We start from the raw sequence: 27,001 nt of genomic DNA, 5'->3' as shown, positions 1-27,001 counted from the left end.
GTGTAAAAACAAATTTGCATTTGGTTTGTTTGAATAACTTGCTCCTGATTATGTCCTCATCAAGGATGTGCAAGTCCTGTGCTGCATTATTTTGTTGCCACTTTCGGTTTTGTTAAATAGCCGAGGCCTTTGTAACTCTTACCATGTGCTGTCGGGCTGGGTCACTGGGTCTATGTCTGAAAATCTCTATATGAAGTACTAAAGTATGATAAGAAATTACAGCAGCACCATTTTGATTAGTCCAAATGTTTTCAAGGTTGGAAATAAATCTCGTGGACACATTTAGGTAGAACTTTAAAAATCTTTGATAAAGGGTAAAGATACAATGGAACAAAGCTTTTCAGACACTTCAACAGATAAGAAGGTACATAATGAAGGTTAAGACCACGGACTTTAGGAGTTGATCACACCTAGCTCTGAACCCTAGTTTTGTTATTTACTGTGTGATTTGGGCAAAGTATCAAACTTCTCTATGCCTTAGTGAGTTAAAACCCCAGACCTTTATTCATTTAAACATTATGGAGCATCCCTATGAACCAGGTAAGTGCTGTCTCTGGACTATGGGGACACGGAAAAGCACAAAAGAGAGTCCCCTGCCCCGAGTTTAATAAAGAGGAGAGACTATTTTACTTTGTTTTTTAAATGGAATTAGTGCCCTTTTATTTATTTATCTTTAAAGTAAGCTCTACATCCAACGTGGGGCTTAAACTCACAACCCTGAGATCAGGAGTCGCATGCCCTACCGACTGAGCCAGCCAGGCACCTCAAGACTACTAGGATTGAATGGTTAGATATTAGGTTTAAGTCCCAGATCCCTGGTTATTAATGCTCATATAATCTTAGGCAAGTAACAAGCTCATAGGATGACATCACTATCTAAATTGCACAAGAGCTGTAACACTATCTTGTTCACCACTCTTTTCCTAGTAAGGCTTGACATAAAAAGGCCTTTAATAAATATCTGAATGAATGAATGCCCTTACTTCAGTAGTTTCCTCAATAAATACTCCATATTAAGGAAATGGTATGACTGGGATGTATAATAGGAAACCCAGGATTTGTAACAATTTAAAAATTTATATTTATGTAAGTTACCAGTTAAAACTGTTATATATACTTATCTAAGGCAGTTAACTACTATATATATCCTGTCAACTTTGAGGAAAAGGATCTCAACCATGACATAATAAAAACTCGATCTCTAATGCCTAATGTTTGTTATAAAGAAACTTACACTGAGGGGATAGAGTTACCAGAATCTGTCTCTTTAAAAAAAAAAAAAAAAAGGTTAAATAGCCTAAACCTCTTCCAAATGACTGTTCTTGGAAAGATTCTTGCCAAACTCTCCCTAGCACAGGCTTCTGAATTCTACAACCTTAATATATTAAGCATTCCTTTACTTTGTTTTATAGTAAAAACAAGCAAGTTATTAAATATAACCTACTTTGTATAACAAATATAACTGTAATTAGATTTTCATATACTTTCACATTATTCTGTTTCACTATAACCTGTGACTTTTCCTTTAAATCAAGCCCTTAGTCAAATTTCACTCATTTTATATCATTTCTACATCTTTTCTGAGAACTTTAACTGCCATTATTACAACTATATAATTACAAGCCATAAATATTTTTATATCATCCCTATGTCCACATATTTTCACTGGAGAAAAACACATTTAACCAGTAACTCCAATATAATTATTGAATGAACAAATACATAGCTGACCCTTGAGCAACACAGTCTTGACCCGTGCAGATCCACTTAAACATGGATCTTTTTTTTTCGATACAGTATAGTCCTAGAAATGTATTTTCCTTGTGATTTTAATATTTTCTCTTCTCTAGCTCTATTGTAAGAATACAGTATATAATACATGGAACATACAAAATATTTGTTAATTGTTATTGGTAAGGCAATAAGGTCAACAGGTTCATATGAGTTTTGGGGGAGTCAAAATTGTGTGTGGTTTCTGACTGCATAGGGGGTCCGTGCCCCTAACCCCTGCATTGTTCAAGGGTCAACTGTAGTAAGATTTTCAAAGCTCTAATACATGCCATTCATGCTCTGCACAATAAAATTGAAGTGATAATTTGTATACTCAAGATTTGTTCATGGGCAGTAATTATTTCCATCAATATATAAACATAATAAATTCATGTAAAACAGTAAATTGGCTAAGGAAATATCACTGGTCTTTTGAACTTTTGGAGTCTAATTTAGGTTTGGACTATAATCACTTTCAAAATTTCATAAGCCCCTCACTGGATTCAAGTTAGAAAAACATCTTGAAAGATAATCTGGTATGCATTTATGGAATCATCAGTAGCTTGCTCATACCCGTTCTATATTGCTAGCCTAGGTAACTTGATTTAGTGAGAGCGAGGCTCTACACCAGAAGTCTGCAGGCAGTGTTAAGTCTATAAATATTTATGATGTCCAGCTGTTAAGGCATTAAGAGCTAAATGATCCCTGTGACAGCCAAGCATAACATCTACCCTATATTATCTTTTAAAATACTCTTGATATAACACATTGACCCCATACCTCCTCTTGGCTTTATACTAAGTAAGTGATATAAGTAATCCCACAGGTGATCAAACTTTTTTTCTTTTCATAAACTGCCAAATCAACAGAGTCCCGTTTTTAAAAATACCGTTAATTCAGTTTTTCATTAGGATTACATAAATTTGTCAATTAAGGTTTCTACATACAGGCTCCTTTAGAGAACAGAAAATTTAGCTACTTTTAGTTTATTATAACTGGTTCTGACTGAATCAAACATATAAAAGATACCCTCTCTTAAAATAGGCTGTGTAGACCAGAATTTTGAATTTATCCTCATTTTAAAACTAGAAAGGTACTATAGTTAGTATAATTAATGGAATGGCTATCAGGAAGCTTGTTCACATATCAAGCAATATATTTTACATTTGGCAAACTTAATTTTATCAAATATCCTTTAATTTCACAGACAACAATATGCTACATATTGTATAAGAAGCGCACAATAGTTTTGCAGTACAATTTCAAAGTGAACACAAACTGGAGTACAGAGGTTAAACACTGGTGTACTGATGGGCATTCTTGAGCTTTAGATAAAACTGCATACAAAACTTGCAATTCAAATATTAGCCAATCTGGAAACTTCTCATAATATAAAAATGATATTTTGAGATGCAAAATATTTTTTTTACTTAACAAACTATATAAACATTTAAAATAATCATTAAAAACTCAACTTTAGAATTTATAAAGATTAGCTATAAAAATATATTGGCAGTCACTTTTCTTAGAAATGTACCATTCACTACATTACAAAATAGACTCTAACATAAAATTGCCTTAATAACCATACTATTTAGAATCTGATAAACCTTGCATTAAATTGGTTATAAAATCCTCTTGGAAAACTTTGGTATGCATCTTCAGAAGGTTTTTAAAAAATACTCTAATATCATCTCAAGGGCCTGTAAACATTCTTTTCTATTAAAGCACAACACAATAAGTAATGTATATTCAACTGCATACAGAATATAGAATCAAAAAACAATTTATTATATATTTGTAGAAAATCTCCATTCCCAGAGTAACCAAAAAACAAGCTATTTAAAAGTATCAAACTTTTAAACAGAAGTTCTCCTTCCATTCTGATTAAAAAAAAAAAAAAGTTACAAAATCACCACACTCCATTCATGTACCTTAGATGCCTTTTAGGACAAAGCCTCAAAAACAGTTAACCCAGGCAAGTCTCAAAACCCCTCTCAAGTTCAAAAAACACTTTAAAAAACCCATTTAAAAGACGTGACAATAGAACAAGTATACATAATCAGAACACATAATTTATATATTTAGTTATGTATTAGCTTTTCTATTTGTAATTTAGAATTTATTGGCAGAAATAAAAGATACACGCAAGCACGCGCACACACACACACAATTGGAAAACGTAAAATTTAGGAAACAGTAAGAAATGCAAACCTACAGGGTAAACTGATTTATTTTAAAAATCAATTTACCAAATTTCATCTTATCTGCCATTTTTGGATTCTTGTTATTTAGAAAATTCAAATTGGTGAAAGTTCATTTCCTGCTTCTTGAGTAGGTTTAATTTTTACAGAGTTTCCAGTTGTGCCAGTAACTTCTTTGAGGTCATTTTCCACTTTATCTTCTGTCACCAGATCTCTTGCATATTTATCTTTGAGTTGCAAAAGCCTAAATAAAAAGCTTCATTTTTGACCTTTTAATTTATAAACTCCACTAAAAAGAAATCCATCTAATTTTTAGGCAAGTCTGCAAAAATATTTTCTTTCTTAATCAAACACTTTTATGGGAATAAAGATCCTTCAAAGTTTTTAACTCTTCTATTAGAGTTTTGTTTTGATTTTCCAAGACTGCGACTCGATTTTCCAGGCATTTCACATACTCTTTCTTCTTTCTGCGACATTCTCGAGCAGCTTCTCTAAATAGAAGCATTAAAAACCAATGTTAGAAAAGTTCACATTCTTTAAATGGTAAATGCACCTCAGTAATCCTCCCTGGTCATCTACAGACAGAGAAATACACTGATTGATCTTAAATGTAGAATCCATTCCGTTTGGCAAATGCATCTACCTGTATAGCCCACATACTTATCAAGAGAGAACATCTCTGCTGTCCCGGAAAGCTCCTGCAGGCCCATTCCTGGTCAGTCCTCTCACCAGACAACTACTGTTCTCGTTTCTATCACCACAGATGAAGTTTTTCCTATTCTACAACCTCCTTCAGAACGTACTTTTGTGTTTGGTCTGCTTCCACACATTATACTCCTGAGGCTCACCGATGTTGCCGTGCAGTGGTTTTCACCTTACTGCTGTGGGTGTATCCCACTGTGTGACTGTCACCACACTTTACTGATCTACTCTTTGGGGCTGTTTCTAGTTTTAGCTGCTATGCTTGTGTCTCTTTGTGAACAGATGTCCCATTTTTCCTGCATAAAATTTATGGGTCCTCTGGTTAACTTCTGACACGGTTTCTTTAATTTTTATTTGGGTTTTAATTACAAACAGTGCTTTATACTCAGCTTTGTATGGGTCCTCTTAGAATTTTTTTTTTTTAAGATTTTATTTATTTGAGACAGCACGAGCAGGGGGAGGGAGAGGGAGAAGCAGTCTTCTTGCTGAGCAGGGAGCCCCATGTGGGGCTCGATCGCAGGACTCTGGGTTCATGACCTGACCTGAAGGCAGACGCTTAACCGACTGAGCCACCCAGGCACCCCTAGAATATTTCTATGAAGTCACGTACATGTATTACATACATGTAGAAGTAAAAAAATATTACTTTGAGAATTTTTTTATACTATGTAATGCAAGTATTATCTGCAACTTGCTTTTTTTACACAGTTTTAATGATATTTCTATGTTGGTACAGATCTTTGCCATGTGAATATTTCATTAATTCATTTTCATTTCCCTAACTACTACTAGTGAGACTGAACATCTTTTCAAATATTGGTCTTTTGGACTGTTAATGTAAACTGAGTACTCATACCCTTTTTTCAATTCATACCTTATCTTGTTTTACGATGAGAAATTATAACCTAAGAACACTCTGTGCATTACACATTATTAATCCTTTATCTTTCTAAAAAAAGATTTGAGAGAGTGAGAGAGACTGCACGCATGTGTGCGCGCATGGGGGGCGGGGTAGACGGAGAGAGTCTTAAGGAGACTCCAAGCTGAGTGCAGAGTTTGATCTCACAACCTTGTGATCGGGTCCTGAGCTGAAACCAAGAATCAGATGCTTAACCAACTGCCCAGACACCACCCTCCCTTTATCTGTTCTTATATTATTTTCTAATCTACCCTTTGACTTCTCATACCTTTATATCTTATACCATAAATGTTTCTTTTCCAGTCTTTTTCTTGGCTTAGATTAAAATTCCAAGCACTGTATGTTCTTCTTAGTTTTAAAGATTCTATGGCTTAATTTTTCCACAATGAAGTCTTTAACCCATCTGGAATGACGTTTGTATGTGACAGAGTCCAGGGGCACCTGGGTGGCTCAGTCATTAAGCGTCTGCCTTCGGCTCACGTCATGATCCCAGGGTCCTGGGATCGAGCCCCGCGTTGGGCTCCCTGCTCGGCAGGAAGCCTGCTTCTCCCTCTCCCACTCCCCCTGCTTGTGTTCCCTCTCTCGCTGTCTCTGTCAAATTAATAAATAAAATCTTTAAAAAAAAAGGTCCAATTTAATTTTCTTTCAGATGTGGAGCTGTCAGTTAACATTAAATAAACCGCCCTTTAGAAGGTTCGTACTTAACTAACACAAAAAGCTATTTCTGCGCTCTACCCTGTTTGCTAATGTTACCGTCTGCCCCTCTGCTGATACAAGTTTGGGGCTGTTGTGTTTTTTTTCTGTTTTCCACCCAGGCGCCCCACTTATACCAAATTTTGATTACAGTAGCGTTAGAATGTTTCAGTGTGCCTAAAAGGACAAGTGACCTCTTTCTGTTCTTGACTTTTTTTTTTTTAAAGATTTTATTTATTTGAGAGAAAGAGAATGAGAGATAGCACGAGAGGGAAGAGGATCAGAGGGAGAAGCAGACTCCCTGCTGAGCAAGGAGCCGGATGTGGGACTCGATCCTGGGACTCCAGGATCATGACCTGAGCTGAAGGCAGTCGCTTAACCAACTGAGCCACCCAGGCGCCCCTTGACCTTTTATTTATTTGACAGAGAGAGAGAGAGAGAGTAAGCAGGGGGAGTGGCAGGCAGAGGGAGAAGCAGGCTCCTCATTCAGCAGGGAGCCCGATGCAGGGCTCGATCCCAGGACCCTGGGATCATGACCTGAGCTGAAGGCAGACGCTTAACTGACTGAGCCACCCAGGTGCCCCCGTTCTTGAATGCTTTTTTCTTTCATGTAAAGTTTCATCTTAGTTTGTCCAATTCCATGGAGACCTACAGAGATTCTAATTTGAGTCACAATAAAATTATATGTAAACTGGAAGAACTGATATTTTATATTAATAGTCCTCATCAAAGAACACTGATATTTTTTCTATGTTCGGACTGTTTTAGCTCTCAATAAGATTTTAAAAATGTGGGTCTGGGTCCTATGCCTTTCCTATTGAATTTACTAAGTATTTTATGATTTGTCATTAATGTGAATATTACTTCCCATTATTTCAAGATGGTAATTCATAGAAAAACAACTTACTAAATTTCCTTATAAATCACTGTTTTAAAATTCATTATGGAATAGTATACACACAGAAGACTGTATGTGGTGTAGATATAAGTTATGAAGCATAGTGATAAAATGAACACATGTAAACCCAAAACCCAACTTAATAGAAAATATGATCCATATTGTTGAAGAACCCTCTGTGCTTTCTCCTGATTCCATACCCCTGCTCTTGCCCAGAAGCAATTACTAGCTTCAGTCTTTTGCTTATTTTCTAAAACTACAACTTGTTTTCCCTCAACTTTTTCTCATATTTATTCATGTTAAAATGATTCAGTCAATACAAATGAACACTATTACACTGGATACATAAATTATGGTTGTATTTATACATTCTGTTACTGATGAATATTTAGGTGGTTTCCTGATTTTTGCTGTCTGAACATTCTTATGCATACTTCCTGCAATAGTCTCTCTCAGTCACATACACAGAGTGAAACAGCTAAATGGCAGAGCATATCCAGGTCAACTTTACAAGATAAGGCCAATTAATTTCAAAGTGGCCATACCAATTTTCACTCCCATAAGCAGTCTCTGAGTTCCACTGTTCCAAAACCTTGCCAATTCCTGGTTAGATTTGAAGACTTTTGTCAACTGGGTGGGGATAAATGATATCTAAGTATGTGGTATTAATTTGCATTTCTCTGATTACTGATAAGGGCAAGCAATCCTTCATATGATTATTAACCACTTGTGTTTTCTGAGAAATGACTATTCATCTTTTGTTGGGTTATACTTATTTAGAAGATATTTACATTTTTTCAAACAAATTCTTTTTTGGGGTTAGATATGTTACATATATCCTCTATAGGGTTGAAGCTTATATTTTGACTCTATCTTCTGATGAACAGAAATTATTAATGAAGATTCATTGATCTTTTATGTTAATGTTTGTGTATGGGAGGGGGTGTGAGGTGTTTTAAGGTATCTTTCCCTGTTCCTGAAACCATAAGATTATATATTCTCACTGACAAATTTCAAAATGTCACCTTTCACATTTGTTTTTAAATCCAACTACAGTGATTTTTGTGTATAGTGTGAGAAAGAAATCCAGTATTTTTTCACATATCAGTAATTATCCTAGTACCATTTATTGAAGAGTCCCTCCTTACCCCAATAATCTGTCCTACCATATCAGGGTTTCATGTGTCCATGGATCTATTTTTGAGCTATTTCTTTGGTCATTTGGGGTTTTTTTTTCCTCAATGCCAGTATCACATTTCAATTACCACAGCTTTAAATAAAACTTGATATCTCCTCACCTTATTCTTGTCTGGAATATTTTGGCTGTTCTTGGCCCTCTACTCTTCTATAAATTTTAGTATCACTTGTCAAGTTCTTCAAACAACCTGTTTGGGTTTTGATTGGAACTGCATTGAATCTATGGATCAATTGGGGGAAAAATAGTCATCTTTATAATACTGAGTTTCTGTATCTACGGACACAGTATTTATTTCTCCATTTATTTAGATCTTCCTTAATGTCTTTCAAAAACACTGTATAATATTTTTCATAAATGTCCTGGACATCTATTAGATTTATTCTCGGGTATTTTATTTGTTGATAACATAAATGATATCTTTTTATAATTATTTATCAAACTATTGCTGATGTAAAGAAATAATGATTTTTTTTTTAAAGATTTTATTTATTTAATTGACAGAGAGAGAGAGAGACAGAGAGAGAGGGAACATAAGCAGGGGGAGTGGGAGAGGGAGAAGCAGGCTTCCCGCGGAGCAGGGAGCCCGATGCGGCGCTCGATCCCAGGACTCTGGGATCATGACCTGAGCCAAAGGCAGTCGCTTAACCGAGCCACCCAGGCGCCCCAAGAAATATGATTTTTGAAAATGGGCTTTATATCTAGCAATCTTTATAAATTTGTTACTTCTAATAATTTTTCTGTAAGTCCATTTTAAAAAATAGGCAATTATATAAAAAATAGGTTTTATTGCTTTCATTTAAATCCTTATAATCCCCCAGCCCTCTTCGTTTTACTAAACTGTCAAAGGTTTCCAGTACAATGTTGAAGAAAATCGTTCCTTTTTCAATTTTTCACACTTTGTAGATGATTCTCGATATTCTAAGCAGATGAATATATATTTGCTACTAATAAGTTTTATTTATCCCAATTTTTACCATTTTTATAGCCTCTTGATCTTTGATGATTTTCAATGACATCATTTTTTTTTCCTTTAAATTAGTAGAGAAATAACTGAATACTTTCCATAACTCATTCTTTTGTCTGCTCTTCCTGCTGACCCTAGCTCCTGAAAGGTAGTGTGTGGTATTATCTGTCTTTAGACTCTGAAACTTGGACCCCTGTGTTTAAATCCTACCTCTACTACTTACTAAGTAGTTTAACCTTGGGCAAATAAATTAATCTAAGCCTCAGTTTCCTCATCTCAAAAAAACTGGAAATAATATATACACCTCAAAGATTTTTGTGAAAATTACATAAAGGCTTGGCACATATCATGATGGAGTCCTAATTCCTTGAGGACTAATTCCTCTGTGATTTTTCAACTTGTATTTGTTAGAATTCAATGTATAGGAATTTGTTTAAGCCTGTGTTGAGACTGCTTTTTTCCAAAAAGTTGGGGACACTACAGACCCAGACCCATTTTTAAATTACAGCTGACTCTTGAACAACACAGGTTTCAACTGTGGGAGTCTACTTATATGCAGATTTTTGTCAAATAAATATAGTACTGTAAATGTATTTTCTCTTATGATTTTCTTAATAACATTTTCTTTTCTCCAGCTTACTTTATTGTAAGAATACAGTATATAATACATATAACATACAAAATATATATGAATTTTCAACTGTGGGGGGTCAGGATGAATTTTAGAAACCCTCCGTTTTCAGTAGAGCACATCTTGGGTGCTGACTTCATGAAGAAGAATCTATGATCCAGTGTCCCAGCCTGCAGAGACCCCAGGCTTTTGGTCCTAGTCTCTTCTGAGTACCAAAGCTATACCAATCACAAAGATCTGAATTTATCTACAGAATTTACAGGGGCTGCTTATCAGCCTCATGGTTTTGTGCTTCTGGTTCATTCCTAACCTCAACAGGTATCTTACTTTCCTACAGGCTCATCCAATCATTTAAAAGGGTGATTTTTATATTTCATCAAGCTTTTAAAAATAGTACATAGCCCAGGTCATATTGTCAGAAAGAAGTCTCATTCTAGTAATTTTTAACAAGTCTTTTGGATTTTCTAGGGACACAATCATACCATCAGCAAAAAAACACAATTTTTTTCTAGTATTTACAGAACTTACTTCAGTTCCTTGTCTTAGTGCATTTGTTGGAACCTCCAAAACAGACAATCCCTGCCATGTCACCAAGTTCATTTACAATGATGCCTGCTCTTAGTTTTTAGTAAAGAAACATTTTATCTTGAAGTAATTAAATGCATCTCTCTGGTCCTTTTATAGGATAATTTTTATTGCTTTAGAACATCATCCTTTTATTCTAGCTTTCTAACTTACTGGTGAGGAACTGAAAATAGAATCCTATTGCAATTAAAAAAAATTGTTTTACTCCTGGGTATTTACCCTTTTTGGTTCCTAATACAGTTTATTGGTGTCCTTTCTGTTTTTTTCCCTTGAACTCCTTCTGCAGAAGGCTATACATTATATTCTTTTTCTCAAAGAACTGGCGGTTTTTCATGGCTGATGTACAATACACCTCATATAGCTATGTTTAAAATACTTTTAAAATGAGGGGTGCCTGCATGGCTCAGTCGGTTAAGCGTCTGCCTTCAGCTCAGATCCTGGGATCGAGCCCCGCCGTCAGGCTCCCTGCTCAGCGGGAAGCCTGCTTCTCCTTCTCCTCCCTGACCGTGTTCTCTCACTATCTCTGTCACTATCTCTGTCTCTCTCAAATAAATAAATAAATAAACCTTAAAAATAAAATACATTTAAAATGAAAGTAAATATTTCTGGAGGTTAAATCCCTGCTATATATTCATGGGTGAAATTCATTTTTTAGGAGCATTTCTGTGTCTGTCAGTTTTTGTAGGAATTCTTTCCTCTTCTTGCTGTCAATGGCAAGCAGCACATTATTATTTTCATTTAAGTTTTGTCAGCCCAACAAGAACAAAATACATTATCTGAAAATCTTTGCTTAACAGTACTATTCAAAAGATACTGTATATTAAATAAGGAGACTGAGCAATGGGATCCACCAATCCACTGGAAATGAATTAGATATAATCTAACACTCAGTAAAAACAAAAAACAAACGCTATAAACCTCTCTCATTTTTTTTTTTTTTAAAGTAAGCTCTAAGCCCAATGTGGGGCTCAAACTCACAACCCCAAGATGAAGAGTCGCGTGATCCACCGACTGAGCCAGCCAGGTGCCCCAAACCTCTCTCGTTTTTAATATACACTTCTAGTTACCCCTGGTTGTGTTTTGAGATTTACAAAAACATTACCCATTCTGGCAGTACAATTTTACTACCTACCTGTTTTTCATCAGTCTTATTTCTCTTTTCAGCTGGGGGTCATCTGTCTTAGCTGTTTGAGACGTGAGAGTCACAGGGGCTGCCATCACCACAGTCTGGGGCAGCGAAGGAGCTGATGGTGTGGTACGGATCTGGTATGTCTGCATATCTCCTGATGCAGCTGTGTGGTCAAAACAATGAGTTAATGCCTAAGTGTCTTTGTAAGGATATTGGGATGTTCTCCATAGACACTTAAGCATACTTACTTTGTACAACCACCTGGTTGCTGGGCACAAGTATTTGCTGTCCATCAGAGGTCTGGGCATACTGGAGAATTGTTGTACCTTGCTGAGTACTGCCTGAATTTGTCATGGTTAATGTCTGAAGTCCCTGTACTCCATCTGTGCCTGGACTGGCCAGTTGTAAGGCTCCATTTGGGGCAATGGCAACTTTAACCAAAGAGAGAACATAGCTATTGTAAGGCTAGACAATACACTAATTGCAAAGGATTGGTGAAAAAAAAAAAACCCAAACACTATTTATTAAAACAGGTTTGAATGCAGTTTGAGTTGCTAACTGTCGACTACTCTGAGTGACCTATATGTAAAAGAAATAAAATGGCATTTCTCTATAAAATCAGAGAGTTCAGATGCACTAATCTTAAATTTAGTCTCAAACTATACAATATAACTGATTAGTCAAAACACATTTTAGTCTCCATGAAGCACTGCATGCTAATTGCTAATGTTGTCACGGCAGTTCTGGGGCATTAGGAGACGGTACCAATGGTTAACTTATAAAGGAAAAATAAGTAGAAGGAAACATGAACATAGCTTGTAATTTTTATTCAAATAAGCTCAAAAATATTTTTGAATAGATTAAGTGTGCCTATGGAAAAATTTTAAATAGGATTAAAGGTTACACAATGAAAACATAAATCTTCATACTGTGTCTGAGCTCTGTTAAAACGTATTAAATGTTATTATGTGATATTTTTAAAATGTAATAATTTATTCAAGTCACTTCCTAGTGAAAATCACCAGTAAGGTGGTCATAAGAAAGCCCATATACAGATCACATTACTATGTGTCCCACAAGCATTTTTCAATAAATTTTATTTATGTTAATGCTTTCCTCTCAAACCTTAAATGAAACACCCAAAAGGTTTGACCAAATAGAAAACATTTTAGCATTATGCAATTCTACATAATAAATCCCCTTTAGAATTTAATGCTTCATTTCTGTACCCTCTTATCAGATTGTCATTAAGCAACTTTGTCTTCTTCTATACTTTGGCTATCAGAAAGCCAAAGCACACTTGTCTGGATGTGTGTGTTTCAGCTGGAAATTTCTTTCAGGAGTTTCTAATTATCCCTCCTCCACTGCCACACAACAAATATTCCCATATACTTTAATTTCTATGACTTTAGAAGTAACGACAGTGTTTAGATGCAGATAATTGTTTTAAATTTATATTGGCAATTATTTGCAATCTCCTCTTCTAAAACACACATTATATATATATATAAAACGTACAACTCCCATTCTCTATCCCTATTTATTCCACTGGCTATCCCGCACCCTCATCCTGAGGTAACCATTATTTTTGGTTACATCCTTCCTAATCTTTGCCTATGTTCACACAGACTTATATATTAATATGTATCAAAATATGTGTATCCATACACACATATGTAGAGATCTAAGTCTATGTTAAGTATATGCGACAATACAGAATTGTAACGTTCTTGTCACGTATCTTACTATTTTTTTAAAAGATTTTGTTTATTTGAGAGAGAGCATGAGCAGGGGGAGGGGCAAAGGGAGAGAGAGAAGCAGACTCCCTACGAGCACAGAGCCAAACGTGGCCCGATCCCAGGACCCCAAGATCGTGACCTGAGCTGAAGGCAGATGCTTAACTGACTGAGCCACCCAGGCGCCCCTTCCTTTTTGTTTAACACGTATATTTACCTGGTTGAGTTTACTCTAAATCTGCACTGATATAGTAGCCATTAGCCGTAAGTGGCTACTTAAAACAAGATAAAAAATTCAGTTCCTGAGTCTCACCACCCACATTTCAAGTGCTCAGTAGTCACACATGGCTTAGTGGCTACTGTACTGGACAATGTAAATATAGAACATTTTCATCATTAAGGAAGTTCTACTGGATCATGCTATCTTAAATACTAGCTTGTACTGTACTTATTTCAATTATAACATATATTAGCCTAACTTTCTATGCAGTTTTTATAATTTCTAATTTTAATTGTTTTAGAATAAACCATATTAATATATCATAATTTTAACTTGCTAATATGCTACTTTAAGAAGATTTTTTTTGAAAACAGTAATGCATGTCTATGAAAAAAAAATTTTGTTTAAAATGAAAGTGAACTTCTCAACTGCCTCTGATCTTGCTCCCACGTTTCCTTCCTTGCAACCACTGTTCTCAGTTTCTTATGTGTCCTCACTGAGGTGTTTTTTATATATTCTTTAAGTAATTTATTCATAACAAACTTCACTGAAAGCCTACTATGTACCAGGCCCTCTATGCCTGGTGTTCACAGCTGTGAACAAGACAAAGTTCTCTCCCTCAAGGAACTTATCCTTGAGAACAGACCATCAATAAGCTGACCTATAATTCTATATAATCTATAATTAAAAAACTAATATATACTTTTTTATAATTACATATAGATGCTATAAAAATATAAGAAAGTTAACCAAAGAGCGTATTTTAAAAAGAGTGGTCTCTGAGGAAGTGACACTTAAGTGGAGCAGGAGTGAGGATGCAAGTCATGTGAGGCTCTGGGAGGACAATGTGCCAGGCAGCGGGGATGATACCCTGAGGCAGAACAAGCAAGCTTCATGTGGAGAAACAGCAAGAAATTCTGTGTTGCCAGAATGTGATCCAGTGGCAGATGAAATCGGAGTTGGGTAAGCAAGGCCAGACCCTGGATGTAACTTACCCTTATAAAACTTATTCTAGGTGTGATGGAGCATCACTAGAGGATCTGAAGCAAAAGTGGTGTGATCTAAATGGCATTTATTTTTAAAAGATTTATTTATTTGACAGAGAGAGAGAGAGAGCGAGAGAGGGAACACAAGCAGGGGGAGTGGGAGAGGGAGAAGCAGGCTTCCTGCCGAGCAGGGAGCCCGATGCGGGGCTTAATCCCAGGACCCCGGGATCATGACCTGAGCTGAAGGCAGATGCTTACTGACTGAGTCACCCAGGCACCCCTCTGATTGACATTTTAAATAAATCGCTTTGGCTGCAGTATGGAAAAACAATGAGAGCAAGAACGGAAGCAAAATGACCACCACGGTACTGAGATGACAGTATAAACCAAGGTGGTGGTGGTGACTGGAGATAGTGAGAGGTGGTCAGATGGGACACGGATTTTGAGGCAAGAGTCAATTAGACTTGAAGAACAGGAGTTAGGAATGGAAGGAGAAATCATCTACAAATGGATAGCACAAAGAATCCCGTGGAGTGATAAAATTATATCTTGATTGTGGTAGTGATTAGACAACTCCATGCATCTGTCAAAAATCCAAAGTAAGCCTATCACTGACAAGCTGTGTGACTTTTGGGACATTATCTAATCTCTCTAAGGCTTTATGGCTTTCCTCATAAATTGACAATTGCCTATCTCACTAAGTTGTTGTAACAAGTAAACGTGATCATGCTGAAAAAGTACTCTGCATTATTTTTGGCTCAAAATGCTATTCTTCAGTTATCCTCACTATTAAAGCATGAGCTTTTCTATACACCACTTCTTTATGAAAGTTAGTTTTTGTGTGTCCATCATAAAAAAATTTATTCCTATACGTACTGTACTGTCCACTGCTAGTTTGATAGATGGGAGTTGGAACAGACATAGAAGTGACAGCAGAAACTCCAGGGTTTTCTCCGTCTCCTTTTCTGCCCCGTGTATCTTCAGAAGATAGATCTTTCAAAATTTTTCTGTGAAAAATAAAACTCTATTCATCAGTAATGAGGACAGCTTTACAAAAACAAATCGCTAAACCTTTTTCAGTCTCAGGTTAGAAGTGTAATAATCTACTAGACATCTAAACTGTTGTGTCAAGGAGCCCTTCCAGTTTCGCACAGACTACTGTAATGATGTGTACTGCAGGCTAGTTACGCTACCGGAAAAGAGACACTGAATAAATACCTTTCAATGTATAAGGCCCTTACGCAGGTAAGAAACGTCTCCCCTACCACTGAGAGGACTCCATTATAAGGTATTTCATTAACAAGAATAGTATTCATTTTCTAAATAGTGACCTTCATTTAAAAAGACCAAATTAAAAAAAAAATTTTTTTTTCAACCTTCAACTCTGTAGTGAGAAGCCCACAGTTCTAAGAAACAAGAAAATTAGAAATAGGACTATAAAAAAGCACATAATATTAGTGATAAGTGAAATTTTTTATTTATGAATCATCTTTTTTATTGTTATGTTAATCACCATATATTCCATCATTAGTTTTTGATATAGTGTTCCATGATTCATTGTTTGTGCATAACACCCAGTGCTCCATGCAGAATGTGCCCTCTTTAATACCCATCACCAGGCTAACCCATCCCCCTACTCTCCTCCCCTCTAGAACCCTCAGTTTGTTTTTCAGAGTCCATCATCTCTCATGGTTCATCTTGAATCATCTTTTTTAATCTCTACACCCAATGTGGAGCTCGAACTCACAACCCCAAGATCAAGAGTCACATGCTCCACGGGTTAAGCCAGCCAAGCACCCCAATAAAATTATTTATTTTAACAGGAAGTAAATATAATTCCACAGGTATCCCTCAGACTTGGTAAAATGGGACTTATGACTGGAATATGAGGATAGAAAAAGATTCCTTTCTGAATCTGAAAGATCTTCCAAAATACAACTGGGGTGGAGGGACAAATAAGCATTATTTGTTTCTAAGGAGAAAAAAAGAAAGAAAAAGAAAAACTGAATCTTTCAAGAATTCTATATTCATTGTAGAAAAATCAGAAAACTGAAATACTTGTGTGGAAGCAACAAAAAATAGTCTAAAAAAGGGGGAAAAAACCCTTAGCACTGAAAAGGATCTTTCATGTATCTATGCCAACCTTCCAGCCTATGCAGGAATTCCCTAACATTCCTAACAGCCTCTATTTCCAGGAATAAGGCACGCACAACTTCCAAACAGTAAACCATTCAATTACTAAGCACTTTCTTATTTAGACCCAAAGCTGGTTCCACCCAGTGAAGCTAAAGAATTTTTTTTTGAAAATTTTTTTTTAGCAGATAAAGGTTGGTTTTATTGAGTAACTGATCTGTGTTACTGCCGAGGCCACCATGTACAGACAAAAGAGAGGGAGTTTTATTTCTTTGTCTCTTCCTCCTTGGAAGTCTTGGTGATTTCCTCCTCCTTGGCCTGGAGCCGCTCTTCACGGCGCTTGCAAGCCTCCTTGGTCTTAGATCTGCGGGCCTCAGCCTGGTCAGCCAGAAGCTTCTTGCGAGCCTTGTCGGCCTTCAGCTTGTGGATGTGTTCCATGAAAATCCGCTTGTTCTTGAACATGTTCCCCTTCACTTTCAGGTACAGGCTGTGATACATGTGGTGGTCAATCTTCTTAGATTCACGGTATCTTCTGGGCAGCGGGCGCAGAATTCTCATCCTCCTCATCCAGGTGACCCTCTCTGGCATTTGAGCACTGGCAGTACCTTTTCTCTTACCAATGCCCGTATGTCTGCCCTTCTGGCAGGCCAAAGTGTTTTTACGGCACCGAGCCTGGGAATGGACAGTCACAGGCTTCCGGATGATTAGCCCATCTTTGATCCGTTTTCAGATCTGCTGACGGGAGTTGGCATTGGCGATTTCATTGGTCTCGCTGGGGTCCAACCAGACCTTCTTTTTGCCACAGCGGAGGACACTGGAGGCAAGCCTCTTCTGAAGCCTGAGCACACTCATGGCTGCGGCTGCAGCGCCGAAAGGAAAGAACTTGAGGCTAAAGAAATTTAAGCTTAACCCTAACTCTATATCCATGCCCTAACTTTGCAGTATTTGACAACTGCTACAGTTCTTTATTTGAGACCAAATAATTTTAGTTCCTTCAGCTCTTCTTCTATAATGTGCTGAAAATTGTTCTCCAGCATGGCCTCCTTACTCTGGACAATCTTCCCACTAAGAGCTAATATAACCATAGACTGTATCAACAGATGTCCCACATGGAGAGTAAGAGAGGTGGCAGCCCTATAGGACTCTGTGTTAGGCATCACTGGTTCCTAAACCTGCTTATGTATCAGAATTGTCTAGAGAGGTTTACTGAATGCCATCTGGTATCCCTAATGGCTGACTGAATGGGTCAGGACAGGGCTCCAGAATCCCTTTAACAGATCCCCGAATGGTGTTCTGCAGCTAGCCTACCATGAGACTGTGGAATGCTGTGCCAGTTCTTTTTCACTTTTAAGTTATGAAACATTTTGAGCATAGAGAAAAGTACAGAAATTAAAGCCCCTATGTACCATATACCAAGAATCAATAGATGGTAATATATCCTGCAACCTTGCTGAACTCATTAACTACCTCTGCTTTAGTGGATTCTTTAAGATTTTCTATATATGAAATCATGTCATCTGCAAATTATTTTATTTCATCCCATCCTTTCCAATCTGGATGCCTTTTACTTCATTTTCTTGCCTAACTGCCTGAATACAATGTTAAATAGAAGTCATTAAGAGCAGACATCCACAGCCTTGTTGCATTTGTGATGTTAGGGAGAAAATATTCAGTTTTCCACCATTACATATGCTGTTGGCTATGGGCTTTTGTACAGGTGCTTTATTAGGCTGAAGAGCTCCCTTCTATTTGTTTGATGAGCATCTTTATCATTAAAGGGTACTTGATTTGTCAAATGCTTTTTCGGTGTCTGCTGAGATGACCATATATTTTCTGTTCTTATTCTATAAATACGATGTATTACATTAACTGATTTTCAGATTTTTTTTGAAAAGATTTTATTTGATAGAGAGAGAGAGAGAGAGAGAGCACAAGCAGGCAGAGGGAGAAGCAGACTCCCTACTGAGCAGGGAGCCCAATGCGGGACTCGATCCCAGGACCTTGGATCATGACCTGAGCTGGAGACAGATGTTTAACCGACTGAGCCACCCAGGCACCCTTGATTTTCAGATATTAAGCCAATCTTGCATTCCTGGGATAAAATCCTACTTGATAATCATGTATAATACCTTTTATATGTTGGATTTGTTTGCTAAGGTCATATTTTGCTAGGGATCTCTGTGTTTATATTCATGAGGAATATTGGTCTTTGGTTTTATTATCTCTTTTAATTAGTGAGTTAAATCCATGTCTTCTTAATATAAATACTGCTATCACTTGATCTACCAATTATTTGCTTTTATTTTTTTTAAAATTCTTCTGGGGGTGCCTGGCTGGCTCAGCCAGATTATGCAACTCCTGATTTTCAGAGTTGTGAGTTTAAGTCCCATGTTGGGCACAGAGCTTACTTAAAAAATAAATAAAAATAAAAAGTCATCTGTATTCTTTTGGGTTATCTGAAGATTTTTCAGAACTCCATTTTAATTTATCATATATTCGACTAAATCTCTTAACATAATTTAGTAATTGCTCTAAGGAGTTATAATATAGATACCTTGTCTACACAGAACCGCTGTTTTTTTTTTAAAGATTTTTTTATTTGCCAGAGAGCAAGTGAGCGTGTATGTGCACAAGCGGGGGGGGGGGAGGGTGCGAGGGGATGCAGCAGGCAGAGGGAGAAGCAAACTCCCCAGGACCCTGGGATCATGACCTGAGCCTAAGGCAGACACTCAACCGACTGAGCCACCCAGGCGTCCCTAGAACCACTGTTTTACCATGTCAAGTGAAATTTAGAAAACTTACCACCATATTGAGTCTCTCTACCCCTTTATGTTGTAGTTGTCTTATATATTACATGTGCATACACTGAAAGCCCCACCAGACAATGCCATCTTCTTGTCAACCAAACATAGTTTCAAGAATTCAGGAGGAGGAGAATAGTTCATTATACTTGCCCAGATCTTGATGTTGCTGTTTCTTCATTCCGAACCTTCCAAGTTTCTGTCTTAAGAACTTTCTTAGCAGTTACTTTAGAGCAGGTCTGCTGTCAATGACTACTTAGTTTTCTCTCATCTGAGAATATTTATTTCACCTACCATTTCTGAGTGATATTTTCACTAGATAAAGAATTCTGGATTGACGATTTTTTTTCTTTCAACACTTTAAAAATTTTCACTTTCTTCTAGCCTCCTTGGTTTTGATGAGAAATTGGAATGATTCACACTGTTCCCTTTTAAGTAATGTGGCTGCTCACAAGAGTGTTCTTTGTCTTTACTTTTCAGCAGTTTGATTATGACCTGCCTGGGTAGGGGTTTCTTTGTGTTTACCTATGGCTTAGAATTTCCTGAGCCCTTTTTTTTTTTTTTTTAAGATTTATTTATTTGAGAGAGAGAACAAGCGAGCACAGGGGGGTGGGGCAGAGGGAGAGGGAGTCTTAAGCGGACTTCACGCCGGGCCCAACACGGAGCTGGATTTCATGACCCTGAGATCACGAACCGAAACCAAGAGTCCACTTAACCGACTGTGCCACCCAGGCGCCTCTGCTGAGCTTTTTGAATCTGTGGGTTTCACCAAATATGGGAACATTCGGGCTATTGTTTAAATATTTTTTCTGCAACACACTTTTCCTTCTCCTATGACCCACAAATTTTAGAACTTTTGGTATTGTCTCATAAGTCCCTGGGAATTAGTGAGTTTGTCTAATTTCTATTGTTCAGATTGGATTATCTCCAATGAACTATCTTTGAAGCTGGCTGTCTCCTTATCTTTATTCTCCTACTGAACTCATCCAGTGAGGTTTTATTTCTGTTACTGTATTTTTCAGCTCTAAAATTTCTATTTGGTTCTCTTTATATCTTGTACTTTTTTGCTAGGAGTTTCTATCTTTCCATTCATTTTAGGAGAATTCACGCTTACTAGAACATTTTAATAATAGCTCCTTTGAAGTTTTTGTCATATAATTCCAACATCTATGGCATCTGCTGACAGTCTTCCCAAGCAGTTAAGATTCTTCCAGGTTCTCTGTATGCCAAGTAATTTAGGACATTTTCAGTATTATGATATCAGACTCTGAGATCCTGTTTAAACCCTATGGAGAATATCTGATATTGTTTTATCATGCTATCAACCTAGTTGCATCCAGGCCACAAGTTCTGACCAGCATTCAGTGGACTGTGGTTCCAACATCAGTTCAGTTTTCTAAGCCTTTGCAGTGTTATTCAGATCTGGTCCCCATGTGCACCATGAATTACTGGTCAATCTGGGACTTCAGCCATTGTTTGTCCTATGTGTAGTTCAGTTCCCCCAAATGCTAGGGAAGCCCATTTTCTTATTTTCTAAACATTTATGAATGGCTGCTGAATTTTACTACAATCGATCTTAGCCAAAAGGCCGAGAAGCAATGGGTGCTGAATTTTATCAAATACTTTTCCTGCATTTATTGAGTTGATTCTCACTAATGGTAGTTTATTTCCTTGTATGTTTGATGATTTTTCACTGTGAATTCTTATTTGGTTGATCCTAATCTGGTGTAATCCAGAAAGCTTAATTTAGGGAAGCTTCCTTTCAGAGGTTCTAGCCTCCTACAGGGATCCCAGCTTAATACAGAAATCTCAGGTTCAGAGTCCCTTCCTGCAGAAGATCTAAAGTAATGGGTGTACCTTGGTTTTCATGCTTGCTTCTGCTTCCCACTCTGGTTTCAGTTCATATATTTGTATTGTTAAAAAGAAAACCACAGGCCCCAAATGGTATCACTTAGGCCGAGTCCCCAACCCAAGACTTAATATCTAATTCCAGTTTCAGCTTCCCCCAGAAATGTGGTGTTAATTAGCCAGAAGTTTTCAGATCAGTGCCAATGAGTGTGACATGGGCCCTCTCCAGCCCCCAAAGGAAGGTGAGGTAATCTGTATCTTCTCACTAAGAGAAAGAGACCTTGCCTGGAACAGTCTATTCATTTCATTTGCTAAAACTTTCCTGCCCTACCCTTCTTCCTATAAAAACCTTCCATTTTGTACAGATTCTCGGAGTTCCCCTCCGTTTGCCAGATGGGATGCTGCTTAATTCACGAGTTATTTAATAAAGCCAATTAGATCTTCAAATTTACGTGGCTGAATTCTGTTTCACAGATTTGGTGGTGTTGGGATCAAACGTGAATTTCTGGCAGCATCTGGGGACAATAAAAAACACAGGCATGGAGCCCCACAAACCCTTCAGAGTTCACTCTTTCTCGACATATCTGAGGGCCCTTGGTAAGTCCCTCTGTTTTAGCTCTGCTCTTTTTGCATCCAGCTGCCAATCTGACTTCCCAGTCAAGGGTTAGTGAGTCAGGCTAGACTGAGGAGGTTCTAAGGGAGTACCAGTTCTTAACCCTTGGTTCAGCCCACACTTCCACCTTGGAATCCTTTCCTAGTTCCAGTTCGTAGGCTGGCTTAGTTCACACTGGGAATTGCTGGTGGTACACAAAGAATTCTCTTGGCCTTGGCCACTCCACAGCAACATGTTTTGGTTACTGCTGGTGTGCTGAGGTGCATGTTTGGTTGTCTTGTTCTGTGTAAATAAAGGTTATCGCTAGTGGGATTTCAGAAACTGAAAAGCCACAAAAATTGGTGGGCACCGGTCAAAGCATTCAAGAGCTGTTAGAGCACTTGCCACCTAACTCAAAAGACTCCCAAGGTTCGAATAAACTGGTCAAGGAACGCGAGTTCACTCACCGACCTCACGAAAACTTGCAGTGAGGTACACTGCAAAACAACCCATGAATCTCAACCCTACGGCAAGTCCCTCTTAGGTATCAGTTTGGCTCTGAGAAACCCAAAGGCCTAGTTAAAACAGATGGGATCCCTTATATCTACAGAGTTGAGTGTGCCACCTTCCAGCACACCTGCTTATTTTATGTCTAAGCACTATAGTCCCGCAGTTACAGATACCTAGCAAGATTAAACATTTTTTTTTTACTGAAACAACATGGAATTACAATGGCTGTTATAAGGAACGTTGAATTAGACAAGATCATTCATTTAAGAAGCTTTGCACTTGAAAGCAATCGTTACCTGTTTTAATTGGCAAGAAGCAGCCTCCAAAAGATTTCAAAATTCCAAAATAGTCTCATTAAAAGATTCATGGCAAAAAGCTAATGAAAGAGAAAAGTTACCTAAAACAAGGCTGTAAGACTGATGTAAATCCTACTGCTCCCCCGTCCCTGATTACTCCTCCGAGCCAGCTTCCGACTGAACTGCCTTTCCATTCTCCTCAAAAGACTGTGACCTTTTGAACTAAGACCACTTGAGGCTACCGGTGATCCTCTTCAGGTATCTCTTACTCCTTGCTCTAAGTATGAACTAAGGGCCACAGTTAAAAAAAAATTTCTTAAAACTCAGGAGGGCCCACAAGGGTTTCCGTAAAGAGATTATCTCCAAAGTCCAACTGAAAGAGGGGAAATAAAACTTCATCTTGTCCTTTGTTTCCAAATCCAGACTCAGTGGATAATGATTCTTTCTCTCCTGGGAATAGCTATTTCCTTTTTTGTTTGTCTTGTTACTTCCCAAGACCCTGGCTTAGCTTTCTGCCTGTCTGGGACATGAGGCTGTCTGTTTTTGGCTGTCTTTGGGAGTAACTCTGGATCTTAAGAATAGTATCTCTCACTCCCCTCATTGAGGAGGCATGTTGGGTCCATTAGGTTGACAGAAATATTTACTCTCTTTCCAGCTGACACCTGACAAGATATTTGAAAAGATTTAATAACTCTATAATCAGAAATGTGGCCAAACTAGAAGCTGATATTGAAAGGCTGATAGGAATTTTTTTTTAAAGACTTTGTCAGAGAGAGAGAGAACCAACTGAGCACAAGCAGGGGGAGCGGCAGGCAGAGGGAGGAACAGGCTCCCCGCCAAGCAGGGAGCCCCATGCGGGGCTCGATCCCAGGACCCCGGGATTATGACCTGAGCCGAAGGCAGACACTTAACTGACTGAGCCACCCAGGCACCCCTGACAGGAATTTTTTTTTAAGGCCTTATCCCCTAAGCTGAATGTACCCAGAGGGAAAGAAGATATTTCCCTAAGTGGATGGGCGTGTCAGTCCTTTGGTGTTCTTCAGTCACCAGCCCAATTCTTTTTTTTTTTTTTTTTAAAGATTTTATTTATTTATTTGACAGAGGAAGACACAGTGAGAGAGGGAACACAAGCAGGGGGAGTGGGAGAGGGAGAAGCAGGCTCCCCGCTGAGCAGGGAGCCCGATGCGGGACTTGATCCCAGGACCCCGGGGATCATGACCTGAACCGAAGGCAGACGCTTAATGGACTGAGCCACCCAGGTGCCCCTTAATGGAGGTAATTCTTAATCAAGAAAAAAACAAAAGGGGGAAAGGCTATTTAGACAGACATGTCTTTAAAATCATCCACATTAAATACGAAACTTATTCTGTGTAGGTTCCTGTTATCTTTTATTCTGTCAACAACAAATAAAATAATAGCTTAGGATAACGGCTGGCTTTGTCTAATGTTTAATGAAGTTTCTGTAGGTAAACTACACATAATTTTTAAGGACAAATTAAATAGATATATGCAAGATAAAAGTTCATAAATGAACTTTTCAGTGATACTAGGTCTATTTAAATAGTTTTCCCTATTTATTGGGGGGGGTTTTAATCTAAAACCTTGAAGTTTTACTGAGTTAGAGTAACTGAATTAAAACACTAAACTCGTTAGCTAAATCATTTCCAAATAAGACAAAATACTGCAACATTAATAACTAAACAAAAGTTTATCTACTTCTGGCTTATTACAGAGAAACTAAAAGATATTTAGATATGTTAATGCTACACTGGCAAATTTTTAAAGACATGCTTTTGGAAATTTTGAAATTAATAAATTTGCAAATTTAAAGAATGCTTGTATAACAGTTCACAGTTGCTTACTTCTTAGTTTTCACTAGAAATTATGGCTTCTAAGGGTTAAGAATTCTAATTAATATGTATAACTAAAACTAGTAAGGAAAATATCTCCAGATGCTAGGAAAGTAGGATGTGCTTTCAATGAAAAAAAAAGGTAGGAGAAATATACTTTTTCTTTTTTGGTCCTAAAATGAGGCTGGTGTTGTCTAAAGAAGAAAAACAGGACAAAATCAGAATGTAGAAAAAAATGTTGTAGATGGTTTGTGGCAGAGGAATCTTTGGGGAAAAGGAATTTCAATGTGTGGGTCCAGTTGGTTAAGATTAAAATAAATTTTTTAAAATGAGTCTGCCTAGTCAGTTAAAGTGTCTACCTTTGGCTCAGGTCAGGATGCTGGGGTCCTGGGATTGAGCCCCACATCGGGCTCCTAGCTCTGAGGGGAGCCTGCTTCTCTCCCTGCCTGCCGCTCCCCCTGCTTGTGTTCTTTCTCTGTCAAATAAAAAAAAATCTTTTTAAAACAATAAGTTTGTTTTTTTTTTTTTAAGATTTTTTTTTTTTTTTTAATTTATTTGACAGAGAGAGACACAGCGAGACAGGGAACACAAGCAGGGGGAGTGGGAGAGGGAGAAGCAGGCTTCCACTGAGCAGGGAGTCTGATGCGGGGCTCGATCCCAGGACCCTGGGATTGTGACCTGAGCCGAAGGCAGATGCTTAACAACTGAGCCACCCAGGCGCCCCAAAACAATGAGTTTTAGTATCGAAAGTAACCTGGTGCAAAATTAGAATTTGGTTTTCTTTCTCTGTTAAAATAACAAAGTTTTCTTGGACTTTGGTCTGATTTTGATAAGACTGTGAAAATTTCTTTACCTTTTAAAGTTTCATAACCATCTGTTATCCTGTTTAGGCAAGTGCTTTAAAACCTATTTTCAAAGGGCGCCTGGGGAGGCTCAGTCAGTTGAACGTCCAACTCTTGGTTTCGGCTCAGGTCATGGTTTCGGGGTGGTGGGATTGAGGTGTTGGGCTCTATTTGGCAGGAATCCGCTGGAGATTCTCTCTCCCTCTGCCCTTCCCCTGTGTGTGTGCTTTCTCTCTCACTAAAAAATAAAAAAAATCTTTCAAATATAAGTTTTTTTCCTTTCAAATGTTATATATATATATATATATATATATATTTTTTTTTTTTTAATTTATTTGAGAGAGCAGGGAGAGCAGCAGAGAGAGAGGGAGAAACAGGCTCCCTGCTAAGCAGGGAGCCCAATGTGGGGCTTGATCTTGGGACTCCGGGATCCTGACCTGAGCCCAAGGCAGATGCTTAACTGACTGAGCCACCCAGGGGCCCCAAAAGTTTTTATATTTTTGACAAACTTCCCAAAATTTTTTTTTAAAAGATTTTATTTTTAAGTAATCTCTACACCCAACATGGGGCTTGAACTTATGACCCTGAGATCAAGACTGAGCCAGCCACTTACCCCCAAAATTAAGTTCTAAATAAAGTCTTTTTGACCAGGAATATCCCAAAGAATTTATTAAACTAATTAGGATTATTTGATATGTAAACTACATGGGAAGCACTGTCAAATAAGTAACTTTAAGCCTTTTTATTTAAGACCGTGGCACATGTGGATAAAGTTTATTCTGCTTCTGCAAAAATGGGCCCCTCAATGCCAGACTTCTGCTGTCATGATGTCCTTCTAACCTGGCAACAGCCTACTCCTACATCAGAGAAATTAAGATGGAGTAGAGTAGTTAGGGCTATGAGAAACCCAAGATGGGCCACTGGGTTCTTTCCCACTTTCTGGCAAATCTCATTTTTTGGTTTTTACATATCTTCACCCACCATGATATGTTTAAGAAGACTCAAATTACAAATAAACATTATGCTGTGGAGACTTCTATAAGACTGCAAAAAACAGTTTACCATCCATGTCTAACCTGGAAATTTTCCATAATCCTGGAAAAACTTTTTGTTTCCAGAGGCCTCAAACTTCATCTTTCCAACCACTTTGAACACCTGCCACCTAATACGGGGGTTATCGGTATTTTCTAGAGATAGACTGAAGTTTGCCAGTGTGAGGGCATTAGTCTTGCAGCAGGGGAAAACAAACAAAACCTTTAGAAAACGTGTTTCCCGCTTAGGCTATACCTCCCGTTGAGGTGCCCACGTCACTGGGCAAATCATTCAAGCCTTGATAAAGGCCTTACAAACATCTTGGCATCATCACTGCCCTTATCACCCTCAATCATCAGGCAAGGCTGAAAGAACTAAAGAAATTCTCAAAATCTCTAAGCTTGCTGAAACTGCTGGACTCCCTTGGCCTAAGGTGTTGCCACTGGCTCTGCTCAAACTCAC

General features: G+C 37.8%; 1 protein-coding gene and 1 pseudogene across 6 annotated transcripts in view; both read right to left on the bottom strand.

The window, feature by feature from the left end:
• Nucleotides 1–287: 287 nt before the first annotated feature.
• ATF1 (activating transcription factor 1) overlaps nt 288–27,001 on the bottom strand; it is an 84,681-nt gene continuing 57,967 nt past the window's right edge. For 3 of the 6 annotated variants that reach the window (XM_028125539.2, XM_028125541.2, XM_028125540.2), the window contains 4 exons: nt 15,512–15,642; nt 11,942–12,124; nt 11,697–11,856; nt 288–4,465 (listed from right to left, as the gene is read on the bottom strand). In XM_028125539.2, coding sequence (XP_027981340.1) covers nt 4,321–4,465; nt 11,697–11,856; nt 11,942–12,124; nt 15,512–15,642 — 619 coding nt within the window. In that variant the 3' untranslated portion in view covers nt 288–4,320. Of the gene's footprint in view, nt 4,466–8,484; nt 8,604–11,696; nt 11,857–11,941; nt 12,125–15,511; nt 15,643–27,001 lie in introns of all 6 variants that reach the window. The other 3 variants (XM_028125542.2, XM_088026065.1, XM_088026064.1) reach the window with 2 other exon arrangements.
• Nucleotides 17,032–17,620, bottom strand: LOC114225784 (large ribosomal subunit protein eL19 pseudogene; annotated as a pseudogene).

Source organism: Eumetopias jubatus, unplaced genomic scaffold, assembly GCF_037043125.1.
Source record: "Eumetopias jubatus isolate StellerSeaLion01/CBP00866 unplaced genomic scaffold, mEumJub1_p1.0 scaffold_8, whole genome shotgun sequence".
Lineage (NCBI taxonomy): Eukaryota > Metazoa > Chordata > Mammalia > Carnivora > Otariidae > Eumetopias > Eumetopias jubatus.
The sequence above is the reverse complement of the archived record's forward strand: the minus strand, read 5'-3'. Positions and strand labels throughout refer to the sequence as shown.